We start from the raw sequence: 19,145 nt of genomic DNA, 5'->3' as shown, positions 1-19,145 counted from the left end.
ATGCAAACACTGCAAGCAGACACCTGTTAAATGACATCATGATGCTACCCTGACCACCAAAAACCACAAGAAAGGAGGTCCATGGTTGCCTTACCACCTAGTTGCGGCGCAATTTAGATGGCACAAACAACCTCCCCAAAGGGCATGAAGCAGGGGCGTCCCCATGAGCCTCCAACGCCTCACCCTCCATGTCAGTGTACAAAGCGCAATGCCTAGCTCTTTCTGCAAAATTGAGGCAGGGTCCTCAAAGCCAGATAAAAATGTTGGTAAGATCCCTGTAAATACAGCAGAAGGTGGAAACGTTTAGACAGTTGCCATGACAGTAATCTCCCCACTTTATAATCTCTCTGGATTGCCATTCCACACTTGGATTATGCTTCACCAATCAGGGCAAACCCAGAACCATTGGAGTGTGGAGACCCTTCAGGACATAACAAGGGTTAACTTCATAATGCGAAGACCCCACCTTCAGTCTTATATTATGATCCATGTCATGATCCAGGCTGGGGTTCGTTTCTTGTTATTTTCTCCCCGTTCTGGTCATGCGAGGGTTAAATTTCTCTGCCTCATTTTGGGATCTGTGTTGCTATTTCAACCCGCTGCAGCCGGCAGGCAGCGTCTGTTATAGTTCTTGCCCTCAGGCTTGAGCAGCTGACCCCGTTACAACCTGGTTTGTCCTCTGCCCGTTTACTCCTGTTTCCCCACTTGGCTTAGTGTTTGCTCCCTGTGCTTTGACTTCTTGGTATGTGACCTGGCTTGCCCTCTGACTTGTCTGACTGTCTTATGTCTCTGATATCTCTACTATCGGCTGGTTCTGACCTCACTGGCTTGCACTTGACCACGTGTATTGTGTTTCCCTCTGGTACTTTGCTTCCTGACTGTTGCTGACCCGGCTCCTCTGACCTCTCTCTCGACACCTAGTGGCTCCTGTGCTGCTGCACTCTGGTGCTACACTGTGAGTGCAGCCTCTCCTCACTCACCAGCTCCCCTGGTGGAAGTTGCGCTATACTGCACTGCAGTATCATTACAATATAGATCTTGGTCTTTGTAGATTTTTTTCCCAGTAATGACGCTTTCATCTGCTGAAGTTTCCCTGTACCCATGATTAGGCTGCGCCAACGTGGTTGTAATCAGGCTTACCAGTATGGGGTCCCCTCAGATATTTCACCTCCGCCTTGAGCTCTGGCTATGCCTCTGCCAGGCCTCTACAGAAGCACAAATTAATTCTGATCTCAGAATAGATCCTTAAGACCTCCAAAGAAATTCAATCTATAGCATTTCTTAAACCTACATTCACACATTTGTTTTTTAATGGTATGCATCTTACCCACTTTCTAAGGATAGACCAATGACCTCACAAACAATTACATGATCAAATTTTGACCAACTTGTGTACCATTTTAATGTATTGATCCGTTATTTAAACAGATCACCTGGATACCATCCAAGTTGTATTTTGACCTGTCCATTTGATACAGATTTGAGAAGTTGAACTTAGTAACCAGACTAGAACCCCTAGACATTTTGATTTGAGCCATGGGTGATATCCAACCATTTCTCTGGACCACTTTCACATGGCCAATATTCTCACATGTGTTCTATCAATTTTTTCACAGATTGAATATGTATCCATTATTGACTATTGAAATGTATGGGTGATTTCGATACATGAGTTGAAAGGAAAACTGATGACTCCATTTTTTTTGTGGACTACATGACTCCACAAAAAAATAGGACATGTGAATTACGTCATAGAATATAATGGGTACATACTCTATTAATGAAAAACACGAATAGAACACGTAAGTTAAAAACGGACAAATGAATGAAGTCTAAAAGGTATGTTTAATGAAGCTACAAAAATAATCTGGTGGAGATTTGCCAGTGAATTCATAGCAGCAATCTTCAGTGAACCATTTGATTTCTGCTGTGAATCTTCATTTGGATATGTTATGGAGTCTCATTTAACTTTGCATCCATGTAGAATTCACACAAGCTGAATAACACAGAATCCATCTCAGTAAATCCCAGACACTTTTTCCTCGTAACATGGAAAGAATTGTCATTCTTTCAATTTTCATTTCTGTTGGAAAATTGAAAATTGTATCTATTTATAGTGCCTTGCTTAAAATCTGCAGAAAATATAGAAAGTATGCATAGCATTTCTTATTGAAATTAATAGAATCCTAATTTCATACAGATTTTGCTGTGGAATACATTGTGTTAAAAAAAATGTGAACCTACCTGGGAATCCATTTAAAGAGAGTTGACACAATACACCATATATACAGTTGTGCTCAAAAGTTTTCATACCTCAGGAAAATATTTACTTTTTTTGCCTTTTTTGAGAGAATATGAATGATAACACCAAACCTTTTTCTCCACTGAGGGTTAGTGGTTCGGTGAAGCCATTTATTGCCAAACTACTGTGTTTTCTCTTTTTAAATCATAATGACTACCCAAAACATCCAAAAGACCCTAATCAAAAGTTCACCTAGCCTTGTGATTTTGGCTTGATAACATGCACAGAAGTTGACACAAATAGGTTTGAATGGCTACTAAAGTTAACATCCTCACCTGTGACCTGTTTACTTGTAATCAGTGTGTGTGCATAAAAGCTGAGTGAGTTTCTGGGATCCAGACAGACAGACATCTGTCATCCAGCCACTGACATTTCTGGATAATGAGTCATGGGAAAAGCAAAAGAATTGTCAACGGATCTACAGGAAAAGGTAGTTGAACTGTATAAAATAGGAAAGGGATACAAAAAGATATCCAAGGAATTGGTAATAAAACAAAAATTTTACCGGGGTATTTAAACTTTTGAGCACAACTGTATTTGCAGCCCCAAACTTTCAAGGAATTGCCATCATACGTAACTTTTGCCTGCAGGCAATCACTATTGTACCACTCTCCAGCCCTTCAGCAAACTGCCTTCTGTTACAGCCAAATATTTCGCATTTTGACTCGTCAGTCTAAGGCACCTTCTGCCTTATTTGCGCACCCCAATTTCTATGTTATAGTGCATAGTTGAGTCCTTTGCCTATATTTATATTTGTCAAAGGTGTGATTTTTGGCCACAGTTCTTCTATGGAGATCACTTCTGGACAGACTTCTTCAAACAGTAGACGGATGTACATCGGTTGCATTTTTTGCTGCCAGTTATGAGCTAATGGCAGTACTGGATATCTTTCAATTTCAAAGAGAAGTGAGCATGATAAGCCTTTCATCTGCTGCACTAAGTAACTATTTTCGACCATTGGGTCTTTGGTCCTCAATGTCGCCAATTTCTTGTTGTCCTCAATGCTGAGAAATACACGCAGATACTTAATCCTCGTGCAATATCATCAGGCAGGAATCTGATTGGTTTCAGATTTATTCTGCAGCAGAACAATGAGCCCAAACTTTCAGCCGAAAGAAGAACAAAGAGTCCTGAAAGTGATGTCAGAGCCTTGATCTCAACATCATCAAATTTGCCTGAGATTACATGAAGAGACAAAAGGATTTACACAAGCCTACATCCACAGAATATCTGTGATTAGTTACTCAAGAAGTTTAGAACAACCTTCTGCTGAGTTCCTTCAAGAACTGTGCGTAAGTGTACCTAGAAAAATTGATACTTTGGTTCTGTTTAGAAGATAAAGGGAGTTCATGCCAAATATTGATTTGATTTAGATCTCTATTTTGTACATTCACTGTGCATTTTGTTAATTGATGAAACATAAATTAACACTTCTATTTTTTAAAGCATTTTACTTTGCATCTTTTTACCACACGAGCCTAAAACTTACTGTTGCTAAAACAGTACTGTCCATGTATGTGGGAGTATACTGTATATTCATTGCAATAATTCTCTGGGACAAATACTTTGTCATTTTCTGGAACAATTTCTATTGTTATATATGTAGTTAGATTCCCTCGTCTGCTCATAGAGGTAGACACAGCAACGCTGTCTCTTTAAATGTTCCACTGATTTATTTAGGTACAGCATAAACCAGGGCAAGATTAGCAACATAAACACAACGGAAAATAAAATAAAACATATGGCACAGTCTGTGTTGCTGAGGGGATCTGCCCGCTCACGAAGCAAACATAATGAAAAAAAGGTCCAATTTTTTTTATTTTGACACACAGCTCTGGAGTTCACAACTCCAGACACACCCAACACCAAATGACTCAGAAGGCTGACTATTTACCTTCTAAACCTCACCCTGGGGAGGAGATATGGTGAGCAGACTCTCACCCGCTCTTCAGATGCTCACTTAAAAACCTAGCACTTAAAATGGCCAATTAACCCCTCTCAGCATTTAGTTGCTGGAGCAATTTCTATAGTCTCATATCACTGAAGCTAACGATCTCAATGATATATATCTCTCATCCAGTGCATTAACAGTGACTTTATCACATATTCCTCCCTCTGCCCAAAGTCAGGGGTTTTGGCACCTTTATCCACTAAACAGGGAAGTCTGGACAGGGCATATGCGTTACCATGTAGTTTCCCGGGCCTTTCCTCTACATGAAAGCTACAGTCCTGGAGCGCCAGAAACCACCTAGTCACCCTGGACAGTCTTCTTCTTTTCCCTCATTCATCTCAGGAGTGTATAATTATACACTAGTCTGAACTTCCAGCCTAACAGGTAGTATCTCAGGGTGTTAATTGACCATTTGATGGCAAAGCATTCTCATTCTTTCTCTATGATGGCATAGTTCTTTTCAAAGGAGGATAGTTTCCTACTCACTTATGAGACTGGAGGTTCGTCCTTAATGATTTCCTGGGATAACATGGCTCATTAGTCGATCTCAGAGGCCTCCGTCTGGACCATGAACTCCATACTGCAGTCAGGTGTGACCAAGACCAGCTGTTTGCATAGTAGGGCGAGTGTCAACTCCTGGAACGCCAAGTCCACTTCAGAGGACCACTTGGCCATCGACGTCTTCATGCCCTTAAAAAGATCAGGTAGGAGGGTGGTTATTGTGATGAAATTCGGGATGAATCGTCAATAGCATCCCAAAATTCCCAGAATGCAGACACCCTAACCTTTTTCTTGGAGAGCGGCTGCAGCCAATTCTGGATCCCCTCTACCTTGTTCACTTATAAAACAAAACCATACGGAACCAAATGTAAATCCCAGTAGAGTCGCCCACTATATAGTGTCGTCTCAATGGGAAATAGACACTCCCGCATAACATATTAAACAGGAAAAAACAGGGAGTACAAGTCCAATCACATAAAAATAATGAGCAAAGTTTATTAAACATATAATACTGACAGTTACATAAATGACAAAATATACATAAAGGATCAGATAAGTATCTGCTGCTTGTTAGTCCTAAGAAATTAACAAAATAAAGTGCTTAGTGCCTGTAACAAATATGGGCCATATTTGAGGGATATAAAGGTAAAAGAGATCCTAACAGGTGCGCATCCTGAAAAAATCACTATCCCAAGCCATAGTGCTTACCCATACTAAACTTAGCCAAGGACCACAAGCAGCGCCGCCACCGACGCGTGTTTCGCCTCTTTTTCAAGGTGCCGACCTTGTTTTCAGGATGCGCACCTGTTAGGATCTCTTTTACCTTTATATCCCTCAAATATGGCCCATATTTGTTACAGGCACTAAGCACTTTATTTTGTTAATTTCTTAGGACTAACAAGCAGCAGATACTTATCTGATCCTTTATGTATATTTTGTCATTTATGTAACTGTCAGTATTATATGTTTAATAAACTTTGCTCATTATTTTTATGTGATTGGACTTGTACTCCCTGTTTTTTCCTGTTTAATACCTTGTTCACTTGCAGCTTTATTTCACCTCTTTTAACAATGTAGCCCAAGCGCATCCGGCATGACCTGGACCTTCTGCAGATGACTTCCCCAATCAGGGATGAATATCACAATATCATCGAGGACCCTTTGAAGCGTAAGTAGTACGCGAAACGGCAGTCATCCACCACAGAACCTGCTCTCCTCATCCATGATTTTAATCTTCATGCAATAAAGAGGATTTTTACCAGATCACAGAGTACCATCTCTTCACTACTTCACTCGCATTTTCCCTGGGGAAGTTGCCCACACTTCTAGCACCAACTGTGGTAGATCGGTTCACTCGGCTGCTCATAGAGGTAGACACACGAACGCTGTCTCTTTAAATGTTCCACTAGTTTATTTAGGTACAGCACAAACCTCAGTGCAGAGAGGTGGGCACTATTGTGGGCGTGGGGAGTAGTGAATATTCATTTTTTTTTAAAAGCAGGTACACTTAACTGAAGCCATTGACTTCTGCATCCTGCGACCCTGCTCATTCTCCTCCGCTGCAGCAGTTCTCCCCCTCCCACAGCCATAGCCGGACTATCTTCTTTTTTGCCCTCAAAGTGTGTCCCCCTCAGGGAGGCAGAAGGTAGCGCACTTGGTGGGTGCCTGACCTGCCTACCCCTCGTCCCGGCCTTAGGTATAATAATAATAGTAGCAGCAAATACCTCCAATTACATATGTAGTATAGTTGTTCTGATTTGCTATGTCTATTTCTTCATGTGCAGGCATTGCAGGACCTTAGATATTCATGGTTACAAACACTAGCAGCTAGCAGTCACTATATCAGTGGCAGGGCCGCCATCAGGGCATTACTGCCCTTACTGGCTTATGGTGCCCGATGAGCAGAGGGTGCCTGCAGTGGGCCCCCTCTGTTCGGCTCACCGGCCCAAGCGGCATGATCTTGCCACTTCAGTAACTGACCGCGCATCCTCCGACGCACAATAAGTTAAAATCTGTTGCTGTGCAGGAGATTCCTCCCGCACTGCATCAGTTAACAGCTACCAGCCAATCACAGGCTGGTAGCTGAAGTCAGTGCACACATCGCCGATGTATCACATCACTGTCATACACCAGAGCGACGCTGCACGCCTCAGCCAAATCGTAGTTGAGGATATCTCTGGAGCTCGGGCAGGTAAGGAAAAACTTTTTTTTTTTGTAAAGTCGCAGTAACAAGCATATTATACTGGTATGTGGGTGCATTATACTACTATGGGGGGGAGTGAAAGGGGATACATTGTACTATGTGGCTGTTGCGTTATACTGCTATGTGGCTGCTGCATTATACTATGGGTGCATTATACTGCTATGGTGCAGTTTCATTATAATATGGGGTGCATTATACTGCTATGAGGTTGCTGCATTATACTATGGGGTGTATTATACTCCTATGGGTGCATTATACTATGGGGCTGCTGCATTATACTATGGGTACATTATACTGCACTATGGGGTGCAATATACTGCTATGAGGCTGCTGCAATATACTATGGGGTGCATTATATTCCTATAGGTGCATTATACTATGGGGCTGCTGCATTATACTATGGGTGCATTATAATGCTATGGAGTTTGCTGCATTATACTATGGGTGCATTATACTGCTATGGGGCTGCTGCATTATACTCCTTTGGGGCTGCTGCATTATACTTCTATGGGGCTGCTGCATTATACTCATATGGGGCTGCATTATAGTACTATAGGGGGCATCATAGTGCTGTAGAGGGTGCATTATACTGCTATGTGGGTGCATTGTACTGCTATGGGGGTGCATTATACTTCTATGTGGGTGCATTATACTACATATGACTATGGGGTGCATTATACTGCTATGGGGGTGCATTATAGTGCTCTGGGGTGCATTATAGTACTATAAGGAGCATTATACTGCTATGTGGGTGTATTATACTGCTATGTGTGTGCATTATACTATATATGACTATGGGGTACATTATACTACTATGGGGGTGCACTATACTGTTATATATGACTATGGGATACATTATACTATTACCTGTACACTGACACTATATACAGAGCTCCTGTGTATAATGCCACTGGTGATCACTGTATTACCTGTATATTGACACTGTATACAGAGCTCCTGTATAATGACACCAGTGATCACTGTATTAATTGTACATGGACACTGTATATGAAGTACAGATCTCCTGTGTATAATGGCACTTATGATGATATTAGTATTGTGTTTTTTATTAATGGTCAGTATTATAGTATTCGGTCACTATGTTGTGGTAATATGTGATCTGGTCATGGTGTGGCGGTATATGTTCCTTGTATGTGCTATTATTTGGTCACTATGTGGTGGCATATGTGGTCTGGACATGGTGTGGTGGTATTTGTTGCTTGTATGTAGTATTTTTCAGTCTCCATGTGGTGGTAATATGTGGTCTGGTCATGGTGTGGTGGTATTTGGACCTTGTATATAGTATTTTTCGGTCACCATGTGGTGATAATATGTGGTCTTGTCATGATGTGACGGTATTTGCTCCTTGTTTGTGATATTATTGGTCATTATAAAATTTGAAATATAAATAAATTATATCTAAATTGTATTGGATATTTTAACAAAAGTGTAGTAAGTTACAGTAGAGTAGAGCCTGGCCAAAGAGTCTACCTTGTCATAGTGGCGGATTAAAAAATCTTTTGGCCAAAGCAAAAGCTGCTGGTTATGTATGTGGTGATGGGAACTGTAAGGCTGTGTTCACAGTTCGTGGTTTTTTCGCGTTTTCGCGGCAGTTTTTAATGCGTGTTTTTGCCGTGAAAACGCAAAAAACAGCGTCCCATGCATTCCTATGGGATTCCGCAATGCTGTGCTAATGCTGCGGATTTTCCGGTGTCGGAATTTCATCATGGAAAAATACGCAGCATGCTCATTGATTTTGCGGAATCGCGGGGATTCCGCCTACATAGGAATGCATTGTTCTGCTTACTTTCCGCATGTGGCTGTGCACCATACGAAAAGTAAGCAGAATATTTGCGGATGGTATCCACGGTCCGGAGGAGAGGAGACTGTCCTCCGGGCTCTGGGTACCTTATCCCTGTAAAAAAAAGAAGAAAAAATAAAAAATGGTGTTATATTCACCTTCCGGTGTCCCGCGCTGCCTTCCCGGGCCTCAGCGATGCTTCCGTTCCCAGTAATGCTTTGCGAGACCTTTGATGACGTCGCGGTCTCATGATTACTGTAGCGGTCCCTATTCCTCGCAAGATCGCTACAGCATCGCGAGACCGCGACGTCATCAAAGGTCTCGCAAAGCATTACTGGGAACGGGAGCATCACTGAGGCCTGGGAAGGCTGCGCGGGACGCCGGAAGGTGAATATAACCAGATTTTTTATTTTTTTTTTTAATTATTTTTAACATTAGATCTTTTTACTACTGATGCTGCTTAGGCAGCCTCAATAGTAAAAAGTTGGTCATGCTTGTCAAACACTATGTTTGACGAGTGTGACCAACCTGTCAATCAGTTCTCCAAGCGATGCTACAGATTGCTTGGAAAACGCTAGCATTCTGCAAGCTAATTACGCTTAAAAATCGATAGTTTTTCCGTGGGAAAATCGCTGAAATTTAAAATGCGATTTTCCCGCGGAATGGAATTCCGGAATTCCCACGGAAGTTATCGCGGGGATTCCTCAACGTGTGCACATAGCCTAAATGTGTGACTGGTGAGGATGTGGTACAGAAGAGGAGTTTTTCCAAGAGAGGGCGGTGGGACTGTGGATGGTTCGAGGAGTGAAGGCGGAGCTGGGGTAGAGCCAGGGGCACCCTTTCAAGGGGGCCCCAAAATTCCTAGTGGCAGCCCTGATCAGTGGTCATAACCATGGATACCTAAGGTCCTATAAAATTATACTACATTTCTAATCCGAGTTATTTGCTAATATTATTATTGCATCTACTACATATTAGGATTGAATCTTGGAGATGGGGATACCCCTTTAATACAGATAATTTTAACAGTAATTTTCATCATTTTACAGTTACAGTGAATGCAACTTATATCTTCATACCAGAATTATGGGCTGTATCACTGTAATCATAAGTGTCTGTAAAACATATTGTCTGTCTGTCATTTTTTGATAAACTTGATAAACTGTCCAGAAACAAAGAAAAAGTCAAGTTGGCAACCCTCAATAGATAGGATAGATAGACAGATATCAAGATTGACAGATAGGTAGATAGAATGAATTTAGATAGATAGACCTAAAGTAAGAACGAGCAGAGCGTAAGCGGAATGTAAGAAACTGGATGATTAAGACCTTCAGCCTCTTGAGAGAAATGAAGCAAGTAGTGACTGATGGGACAAGTTGACATGCATGCTCCTTTTCAGTAGTAGTATGTGGGCTGGATCTCCCTCCCACTAAGTGTGTTGTCAAAGTGCCTGGATGAAACTATTGGTTCCCACTGAAGACAACACCTGCTTGACTCCTTCATTCAAGTGACACCAGAGCTTCCAGGGGATATTTGAGGCACCATCCCTCCCAGATCCTCATCATTCCTAGCTCCAGTTGTACTGACAGTGGAAGGGGCTGGCTAAGGATAGGGCTACAGAGCACAGCAGGCTGATCTCACTTCTCTGCCTTTCACTACAGACAGGACCATGTGCAAGGAACTCCTCAGCAGGCTGGTGACACTGGGGCTGGTGTTTGCAAGCCTTGATGCAGTTTATGGGACAGATGCTACAGACCTGCCTGACAGTACCCAGGATAGAGACAAGCTGGCTAATCAGAAGGGAAGGCTCTCCCTGCAGAATACAGGTATTTATGGCACAGGAATTCTGCTCATCCCAAGTGCAGGTATAGTAGAGCTGAATTTGTCAAATTTGTCTTTTTTCCCTTTTTATAGTTACTTTCTTTACATAGTGTGATAAGTCACCCAGATTGCACAAATCATGTGCTGTGTGAATCTACTGACAAAGTGCTGCAGAATATGTTGGCGCTATAGAAATAAAATGTATTATTATTATCACATTGAGAAGTGGTGCCAAGTGGAAAACTCAGCTCTCCAAGGGATTTCAATTGATTGGTTTGTTAATACATTTTATCAGCTGGCATTCATTACTTACTATGCTTTAGATTGCAAGCTCTGCAGCTGCACAGCTCTTGGAATTATAACAATGCAATAAGACTTAATAGGTGTGTGTCAATGGGTCATGGAAAAGATATGGTTAACTGCAGCCAGGACTATCTACATTTAGGGGTTTCCCAGTGTATGAGACTATCCCACAACTGGGACCAGCATGTCCATGTTTGTCATTTCTCTGTTCGCTGGCACCATTGATTTTTAAATAAATATATATACATATAAATATATATGTAGACTTAACAATGTATAAATAAACATAGGTATAGATATGTAGCACATACTGTGTATATATATATATATATATTATATATATATAAGACTTGGAGGTTTAAGCTGTCTTTACTTATACAGTGCCTAGATGTTGCAATGTGCTATGCTGTGACTTATCACCAGTTAACAGATTCAGCTCCACTACATCTCTCAAGATCTCTACTACGACTTATTATTATTGCTTATTCCCACATTTTGGCCACGGAGCAGGCGTCTCCATACCGCCCTATGACACTGCATAGAGGGCACATTGTCGGTTTAATGACATATTTTCGGAATCCTGTGAAAGAAGTGAATAAGACATTAGTAGCAATAACATGGGGCCTGATGATGACAAGTGCTGTGATTTGCAGTGTGCCAGCACCAGATACTATCTGCAAAGCTTGTGTAAAACCACGTGCTAAGAGTGCATAGCAGAGCTGGAATGTTACTCCAGTCACATGGGGATTGCAGAGTTAATGTCTTCTAACCAGAGGATGAAAAAACACACATCCCCAGACAGGCTGCAGTAGTAAATAGCTGGGTGTTTTGTCTGAAAAAGGCCAAGGCTGAGATCTTTTACAAGAAATGCCCTGTCTGGTGCTTAGCAAACATGTCAGCGAGATCCAGTGTGCCAATTTGGGTAACACTAGTACGTTGAGGTAATTGGGAGATGCCCAAGAAAGCGTTCTGCACAGAAAGCTGCTACTGTAAAGGCTATTCAGAGAGTAATGGTATGTGCTGATTTTCAGAATTATATTTTGCATATCTACATAACCCATTTTTTAAGGATCAAAAACACGACTTTAAACATGTAATGTGCTTTTCGTTCTCGCTGTGTACACTATGCATTTCTCTGCAGTTTTCCCTCAGGGGAACATTGCATTACCTCTGTGGTCTACAAAACCAAGCCTGATTGTGCCTGTGTCAGGCATAGTTACATTCCTAGCAAGCAAGGCTTGATAATGATTTATTCTGTTTACAAGCCACTGGCTTACACTGTGCCAAGTGGACAGCATCGAGCGGGAAAGTTCCTGTTCTTTCTCCACCGAGCTGACAATATTTTCTCGCCTGCTTAAAATGAATTCTTTTTAATATGTTAAGGGGTTGTCCTATGTTCTATCTTCAGAAGCGCGCCACTCCCTGCCTCCTGACTTCCTGCGCGCCACTCCCTGCCTCCCGACTTCCTGTCCGCCCCCCTTGCCTTCTGACTTCCTGCACGCAACTCCCTGCCTCCCGTATTCCTGTGCACTACTCCTTGCCTCCCGACTTCCTGCCTGTTTACCTCACAGAAAGATGTTTTACCTCACAGAAAGAATCATCTGCAATCCCATGTTGCCCTGTCTGTATACTCTCTGTCATTGTGTTTGTTTTTATTGGTTAATTGCTCTCATCCATTTATATAATAGCAACATAAGGGCTTAAGGCTCCATAGAGTAAAATACGAAAACACAAAAAAGGTTTGTTCCGGACTGTTTTATATGGAGAAAATGTGCCATTGGTTTGATGTCCTTTCCTTGTCAGAATGTGAGAGTCTTTTTTTCAAAGAACAAAATAATCTGTTTTATGTATGACAACTGGATGCCATCACAGAGTGGTCAAAGAAATCTCGGTTGACTGTTGGTGTCCTCATATCATACTTTTCCCTAGAAGACTTGGGTGGCATAGTGAATATTGGATGAACTGTGTTAGTTTACGGCGATGTAAATATATTCAATAATAATTTTGTCAAATAATACATCACGTTAATTTAGCTACTGCTCTTATAATCCCTCTCATAGGGATCACATATCTGATTGTACGTACATACTGTATGTAACAATCAGATTTGTGAGAAGCTGCAAACCGTTACAGTATCTGGATATAGAGGCAACATGCTTACAAAGAAAATACTGGTCAACATTGATACACAGCTTTTTGGATTGTATCCAATTCTATTAAGCAGTGGTGTTGAAAGGGTATTCCATTCATCAAAACTTATCATTAATCCACAAGATAGGTGAGAAGTGTTTAATCACTGGAGGTCTAACTACTGAGACCCCACTGATCACAAGAGCAACCAATCTGTGTCCCCCATTTCAGTGGAGCAGTAGTCAATCTTCCACATTTCTTCAGTCAAAGTCTATGGGACTGATAAAGGCAGGTGAGTACACTGGTCACCTTTCTCTGTAGGCATTGAATGTAGTGTTAAGGGCTTGTCACACTAAGCGATATCTCTAGCAATATCGTTATAACTTGTGACGTTATAGCGATATTGCTAGCGATATCGCTGTGTGTGATACTTACCTACAACCCGCTCCCCCGCTGGTTATCGCTGATCGCGCGAGAACGTTCAGGACCGTTTCTCGTCGGCAGCTTCCTGCTGGGGCTTCCTGTGGAGAGACGAGCGACGAGCGTGGAGTCTGGCGGGAGGATGCAGGATCGCCTAGTGTGACAGGTAAGTAGCGACCCCCGTCCCCAGCGATGTCGCTAGTGAGATCTGCCTGTGTGGCAGCTCACTAGCGACCACTTAGCGATGCACCAGCGATCCTGACCGCGTCATATCGCTGGTCGGGATCGCTGGTGCATCGCTAAGTGTGACAATACCTTTAGTGTACATGCACAAAGACTCCACTGTGCTTAAAAGAGGGGCACAGAACATCGCTCTTAATAATGGGAAAACCTCCTAAAATATTTTAAGAATAATGAACTGCTATACTACAGCTTTCTTTCTAGAGACATAAGTTGGTAAATTGCATAAAGTAATATATATTTATAGTGTCATACACTTTCTAGGATAAAAGTACCTATTTAATCCTGTCAAAAGAGGCATATGAAACTTTGCCACAAAAAGAGCCATTATCCACAAATGGTGAAAACATGGAACAGTTATGAATAGAGATGGGCGAACCCGAACAGTATAGTTCAGGGTTCTTACCGAACACCTGCTTTTCGGGCATGAACCCCCAACACTGACTTGTCTATGAAGTCTGTGTAACTGTTTGGGCTCGGCACCCCAAACAACGGGTGTTTGCCACGCTGTCATGCATGCATGACAGCACAAGAAACACCGGTGGCTCTGATCGGTGGTAAGATTATTATCACCAATCAGAGCACTGCAGTGACCAACGCTTTCAAATGACAGCATGAGCCAGCAGCTGTGACCAGAGGAAAAAAGTTTACTACAGGTCACAGGCATTGGCTGATGGAACTACTACTCCCATCAGCCTGCGCCTGCTGTCACTGGTAACAGCGAGAGCAAGCGCTAGCTGATGGGAGTATTCACCAGTCTGCGCCTGCACTATAAATAAATAAATATATTTAAAAAATGGCATGGGTTCCTTTTTATTTTTGACAACCAGCCAGGCAAAACTGTAAGCTGCAGGCTGCAATCCTCATCTGTCAGCTTTAGCATGACTGGTTATCAAAAATAATTTTAAAAAACAGCATGGGGTTCTCCCCATTTTTGACAATCAGCCAAGCTAAAGCAGACAGCTGGGGCTGGTATTCTCAGGCTGGTAAGGGGCTATGGATATTGCCCTGTGGCAGTGGCAAGTGGGGTAATATTTGTGGAGTTGATGTCACCTTTGTATTTTCATGTGACATTAAGCTCATGGGTTAGTAACTATGAGGCATCTATAGGATGCCTTTCCATTACTAATCCTATAGTCATATATGTAAGCGGGAAGAGTCGGGCAAAGTGCCAGATTCGGCACATCTCATAGATGAGCCTTTTCTGGAGGCAGCTGCGGGTTGCTATTTTAAGGCTGTGGGGGCAAATATTCATGGCCCATTACTAGTCTGAGAAAATGGGTGGGATCCCATGCCATTTTTTTTTAAATTATTTAAATAATTTTAAAAAGTTCTTGGGGATCCCTCTATTGATAACCAGCCATGCTAAAACTGTCAGCTGAGTGATGCCTGGCTAGTTATCAAAAATACAGGGGAACCCACGTCATTTTTTAAAATTTATTTATAGTGCAGACGCTGTCGGATAAATACTCCTATCAGCCGGTACCTGCTCTCGCTGTTATCAGTGACAGCAGGCATAGGCTGATTGGAGTAATAGATCCATCAGCCGATGCCTGAGACCGAAGGTAAACTTTTTATCATTTGTCAGTGTGAGAATTGCAGCTCTCTGACCAGCAGTAAGAATCCAGGGGTTCGCCCATCAGTAGTGGTGAATCTTCCCATGATTGTCCGTGGACTAAAATCACCGCAACAGCGCAGCGATGAGTCATCAAAAACGTCACAAAAGACCCAACAACAACATCCAAAGAACTGCACACCTCGCTTGCCTCAGTTAAAGTCAGTGTTCATGATTCCACCATATGAAAGAGACTAGACAAAATGGCCTGCATGGCAGAGTTACAAGAAGACGACCACTTTTTAGCAATAAGAACATAAAGGCTCGTCTCAGTTTTGCCAAAAAAAGTCTTGATAATCCATGAGACATTTAGGAGAATATGCTGTGGACTGACAAGACAAAAAAATTTAAACTTTTTGGAAGGTGTATGCACCATTACATCTGGCATAGAAGTAGCACAGCATTTCAGAAAAGGAACATCATACCAAAAGAAAAATATGGTGGTGGTAGTGTGACGTCTCTGGCTGTTTTGTTGCCCTGGAGCCTGGAAGACTTGCTGTGGTAATGGAAACATGAATTCTGCTGTCTACCAAAAAATCCTGAAGGAGAATGTTCGGCCATCTGTTTGTGATGTCAAGCTGAAGCACACTTGGGTTATACAGCAGGACAATGATCCAAAACACACCAGCAAGCCCACCTCTGAATGGCTTAAGAAAATCGAAATTAAGACTTTGGAGTGGCCTAGTCAAAGTCCTTATCTTAATCTGATTGAGATGATGTTGCATGAGCTACAAAAGGCTTAGAAACCCTCCAATGTGGCTGAATTACAACAATTCTGCAAAGATGAGTGGACCAAAATTCCTCCAGAGCGTTGCAAAAGACTAAATGCCAGTTATCGCAAATGCTTGATTGCAGTTGTTGCTGTTAAGGGTAGCCCAACCATTTATTAGGTTTAGGGGGGCAATCACTTTTTTCACATAGGGCCCTGTAGGTTTGGATTTTCTTTTTCATAATAATAATAAAAACCTTTATTTAAAAACTGCATTTTGTGTTTCTTTGTGTTATATTTGTCTAATATATATACAGCGCTTGATGGTTTTTGCCACTGCACTTGGGGACACTTTCAAAGTTTTCCCAATTTTTCGGACTGACTGACCTTCATTTCTTAAAGTAATGATGGCCACTCGTTTTTCTTTACTTAGCTGCTTTTCTCTTGCCATAATACAAATTCTAACAGTCTATTCAGTAGGACTATCAGCTGTGTATCCACCAGACTTCTGCACAACACAACTGATGGTCCCAACCCCATTTATAAGGCAAGAAATCCCACTTATTAAATCTGACAAGGCACACCTGTGAAGTGAAAACCATTTCTGGTGACTACCTCTTGAAGCTCATCAAGAGAATGCCAAGAGTGTGCAAAGCAGTAATCAAAGCAAAAGGTGGCTACTTTGAAGAACCTAAATATAAGACATATTTTCAGTTATTTCACACTTTTTTGTTAATTATATAATTCCACGTGTGTTAATTCATAGTTTTGATGCCTTCAGAGTGAATCTACAATTTTCATAGGACGTGGCCACCAGTTCCACTATACAAGGTGAATCGGTCTCCTATGCTGCGGACATTGTCACTTATTTACTATGAGCATAAGCATTGTGATACATATGGTCTCTCTTACTGCGAACACAGTCCTTTATTTGTTATGGGTGTGAATATTGTGATATTTTGACTTCATATGAACATATGAATGTAACTGCAAGCCTTTTATAGTAATACCCTTATATTCTTGGGTTAGCAGACAGAGGCTTAGGTCACACTCCAAAAGTTTTGACTAGTAGGACATGGCTTGTTACCTTGTGAGAACAGTGAATTCTCAGCAGTATGTTTTTCTTAGTAAAGAAATGTTTGCTAAGTATAAAAGCCAAGTGAAGTACAAGTAGGATCACACTTCCTGGCTGCTCCCGCAGATGTTTAAAACTTACACTACTCGCATAGGTCGTAAGGTCAGCATTTTGTGGAGTATTTGATATCCTCGATTTACAACTCTTAGTGCACTTAATACCCATGGATGGGGGGACCGGATTGGTGTTTCCAAAACATTTATGTTACTAAGTTACTGAGATTCTCATTCACTCATGTGACTTGAATGAAGAATGAACTGGCACACACAGTAGCATAGACAGTTGAGGCAATCATTTCAAGTGCAAAAAGAAACTAGATCAATTCTGAATATTGTTTTGATAAAATCTGCAATTCTAATCCAATTCTAGAAATGAACATAGTGGCTTATGCTGATTTGTAAGACACGATCATTGCATTATAATAAAATTCTATTACACCTGTACCCAAGGAATCACTATCATAAAACAACCTTTGGACTTTTAGCCAGAATATCTATTATATACTTACTTAATATTGTCCATCATCCACTTCCGTCCGGATGTCCTCGAATCCCACAATCCACCTTGCTGCACTGGACGTACGCCGACCGCCATATTGGAATACCCAAGTCATGGGTATTCCAATATGGCACCCTCTGGTGGTACCAGGCCCTTGCGCAGTACCACCAGCTGGACACCAACGGGACCCCCACACTAGACCCCCCCGCCGCTGGACCCGCTGCCAAACCCCCGCCAGGACCCATCGCCGGACCCTCGCCAGGACCCGCTGCCGGACCCCTGCCAAGACCCACCGCCGGATCGCCACCAGCACCCTTCCCTGGATTGCCACCAGGACCCTCTGCCGGACCCCCGCTAGGACTCACTGCCTGACTACACGCGCTGGATCCCGCCGCTGCCTGCCCATCCACCTCCGTGCAGTCACAGCCAGCAGGAAAGACCGCGACTTGCGGCCTGTGCTGGAGAGGGGTGCGGGCGCCCTCTAGTGGCTCCGCACCCCATCTCCAGCACTGGCCGAAAACCGCCGTCTTTCCTGCCGGCTGTGACTGCACGGAGAGCACGGTGGGGAAGGGAGAGACAGCCACCACCCTCAGTGCCACAGAGCTGCCCCCATCGTGATGTCACTGCCTTCCCGATGCGATAGCATCGGGCCCACATCTAGTATGGAATATTCTCTTTGTAGCTAGAAGCCAGTGTAGACCCAAATTACAACTTTTGAAACTTTTTATATTTACTTTTTTGAAACTCAAACTGGAGCTAGTGTAGGAGCTTTCTTCCTTTTTTGGTTGGAGTGAATTTTGAACTTACACCCATATTGAATAGCATTTTTTTATGTCACACAATTTAACATAGGTAGTTTAAGATTTAGTCCATAACTACTATTCTGAAATGTGTAGAATGGGCTAGAGGTTAAAGTGTGGGTGATATAAAAGGGTTAATGGTAATTTTTGCAGTGGTCTAGAGCAGTAAAGGGCTAAATGGTACCTGTCAATCAAGCCAAGCTACGGTATGAGCCTTTTCTTCCTGTGCCCAGCTTTTTTGGCAAACACAGATTTTTTCAAAATGCTATAGCATTTTATAATAAAACATGACTTTATATAGGGAGGGAGCAATTTAGGACTTCATGTTGACCATTGTTAGGCAGCATCAAACAACGAACAGTATCCTATAATTTTAAGGTGTTTGGCTCCCTCTTCCTAGGGTTTCTGGTTGACAAAACCTCCATCAAATCTGCTAAAAGCATGTGTGAATACATGTTATGGTCTGATGAGACGAAGGTTGGACTTCATGGCCATGATTATAAATGGTATGGCTGGCGCAAAGCCAACACTGCATATCACCAAATTAACACTATACCCACAGTGAAGCATGGGAGGGGAAGCATTATGCTTTGGGTCTGTTTTTTGGCATTTGCACTGGTGTTCCCAATCAGTTTTGGAAAAAAAAACTTTCAGGCCTCTGCTAAAAAGCTGAAATTGAAAAGGAATCTCACCTTTCAGCACAAAACCCCAAGTGT

General features: G+C 42.2%; 1 protein-coding gene across 2 annotated transcripts in view; it reads left to right on the top strand.

Moving 5' to 3' along the window:
* The window catches only part of STC2 (stanniocalcin 2), a 152,799-nt gene that overhangs the window by 121,661 nt on the left and 11,993 nt on the right, over nucleotides 1–19,145 (top strand). Inside the window, exon 2 of one of the 2 annotated variants that reach the window (XM_073575236.1) lies at nucleotides 10,420–10,584. In XM_073575236.1, the coding sequence (XP_073431337.1) occupies nucleotides 10,428–10,584 (157 nt within the window). In that variant the 5' untranslated portion in view covers nucleotides 10,420–10,427. Of the gene's footprint in view, nucleotides 1–10,124; nucleotides 10,585–19,145 lie in introns of those variants that run through there. The other variant, XM_073575235.1, reaches the window with a different exon arrangement.

This window comes from Dendrobates tinctorius, unplaced genomic scaffold (assembly GCF_039654945.1).
Source record: "Dendrobates tinctorius isolate UK_male_01 unplaced genomic scaffold, ASM3965494v1 ptg000043l, whole genome shotgun sequence".
Lineage (NCBI taxonomy): Eukaryota > Metazoa > Chordata > Amphibia > Anura > Dendrobatidae > Dendrobates > Dendrobates tinctorius.
Note: the sequence above shows the minus strand (reverse complement) of the source record. Positions and strands in the feature narration are given on the sequence as shown.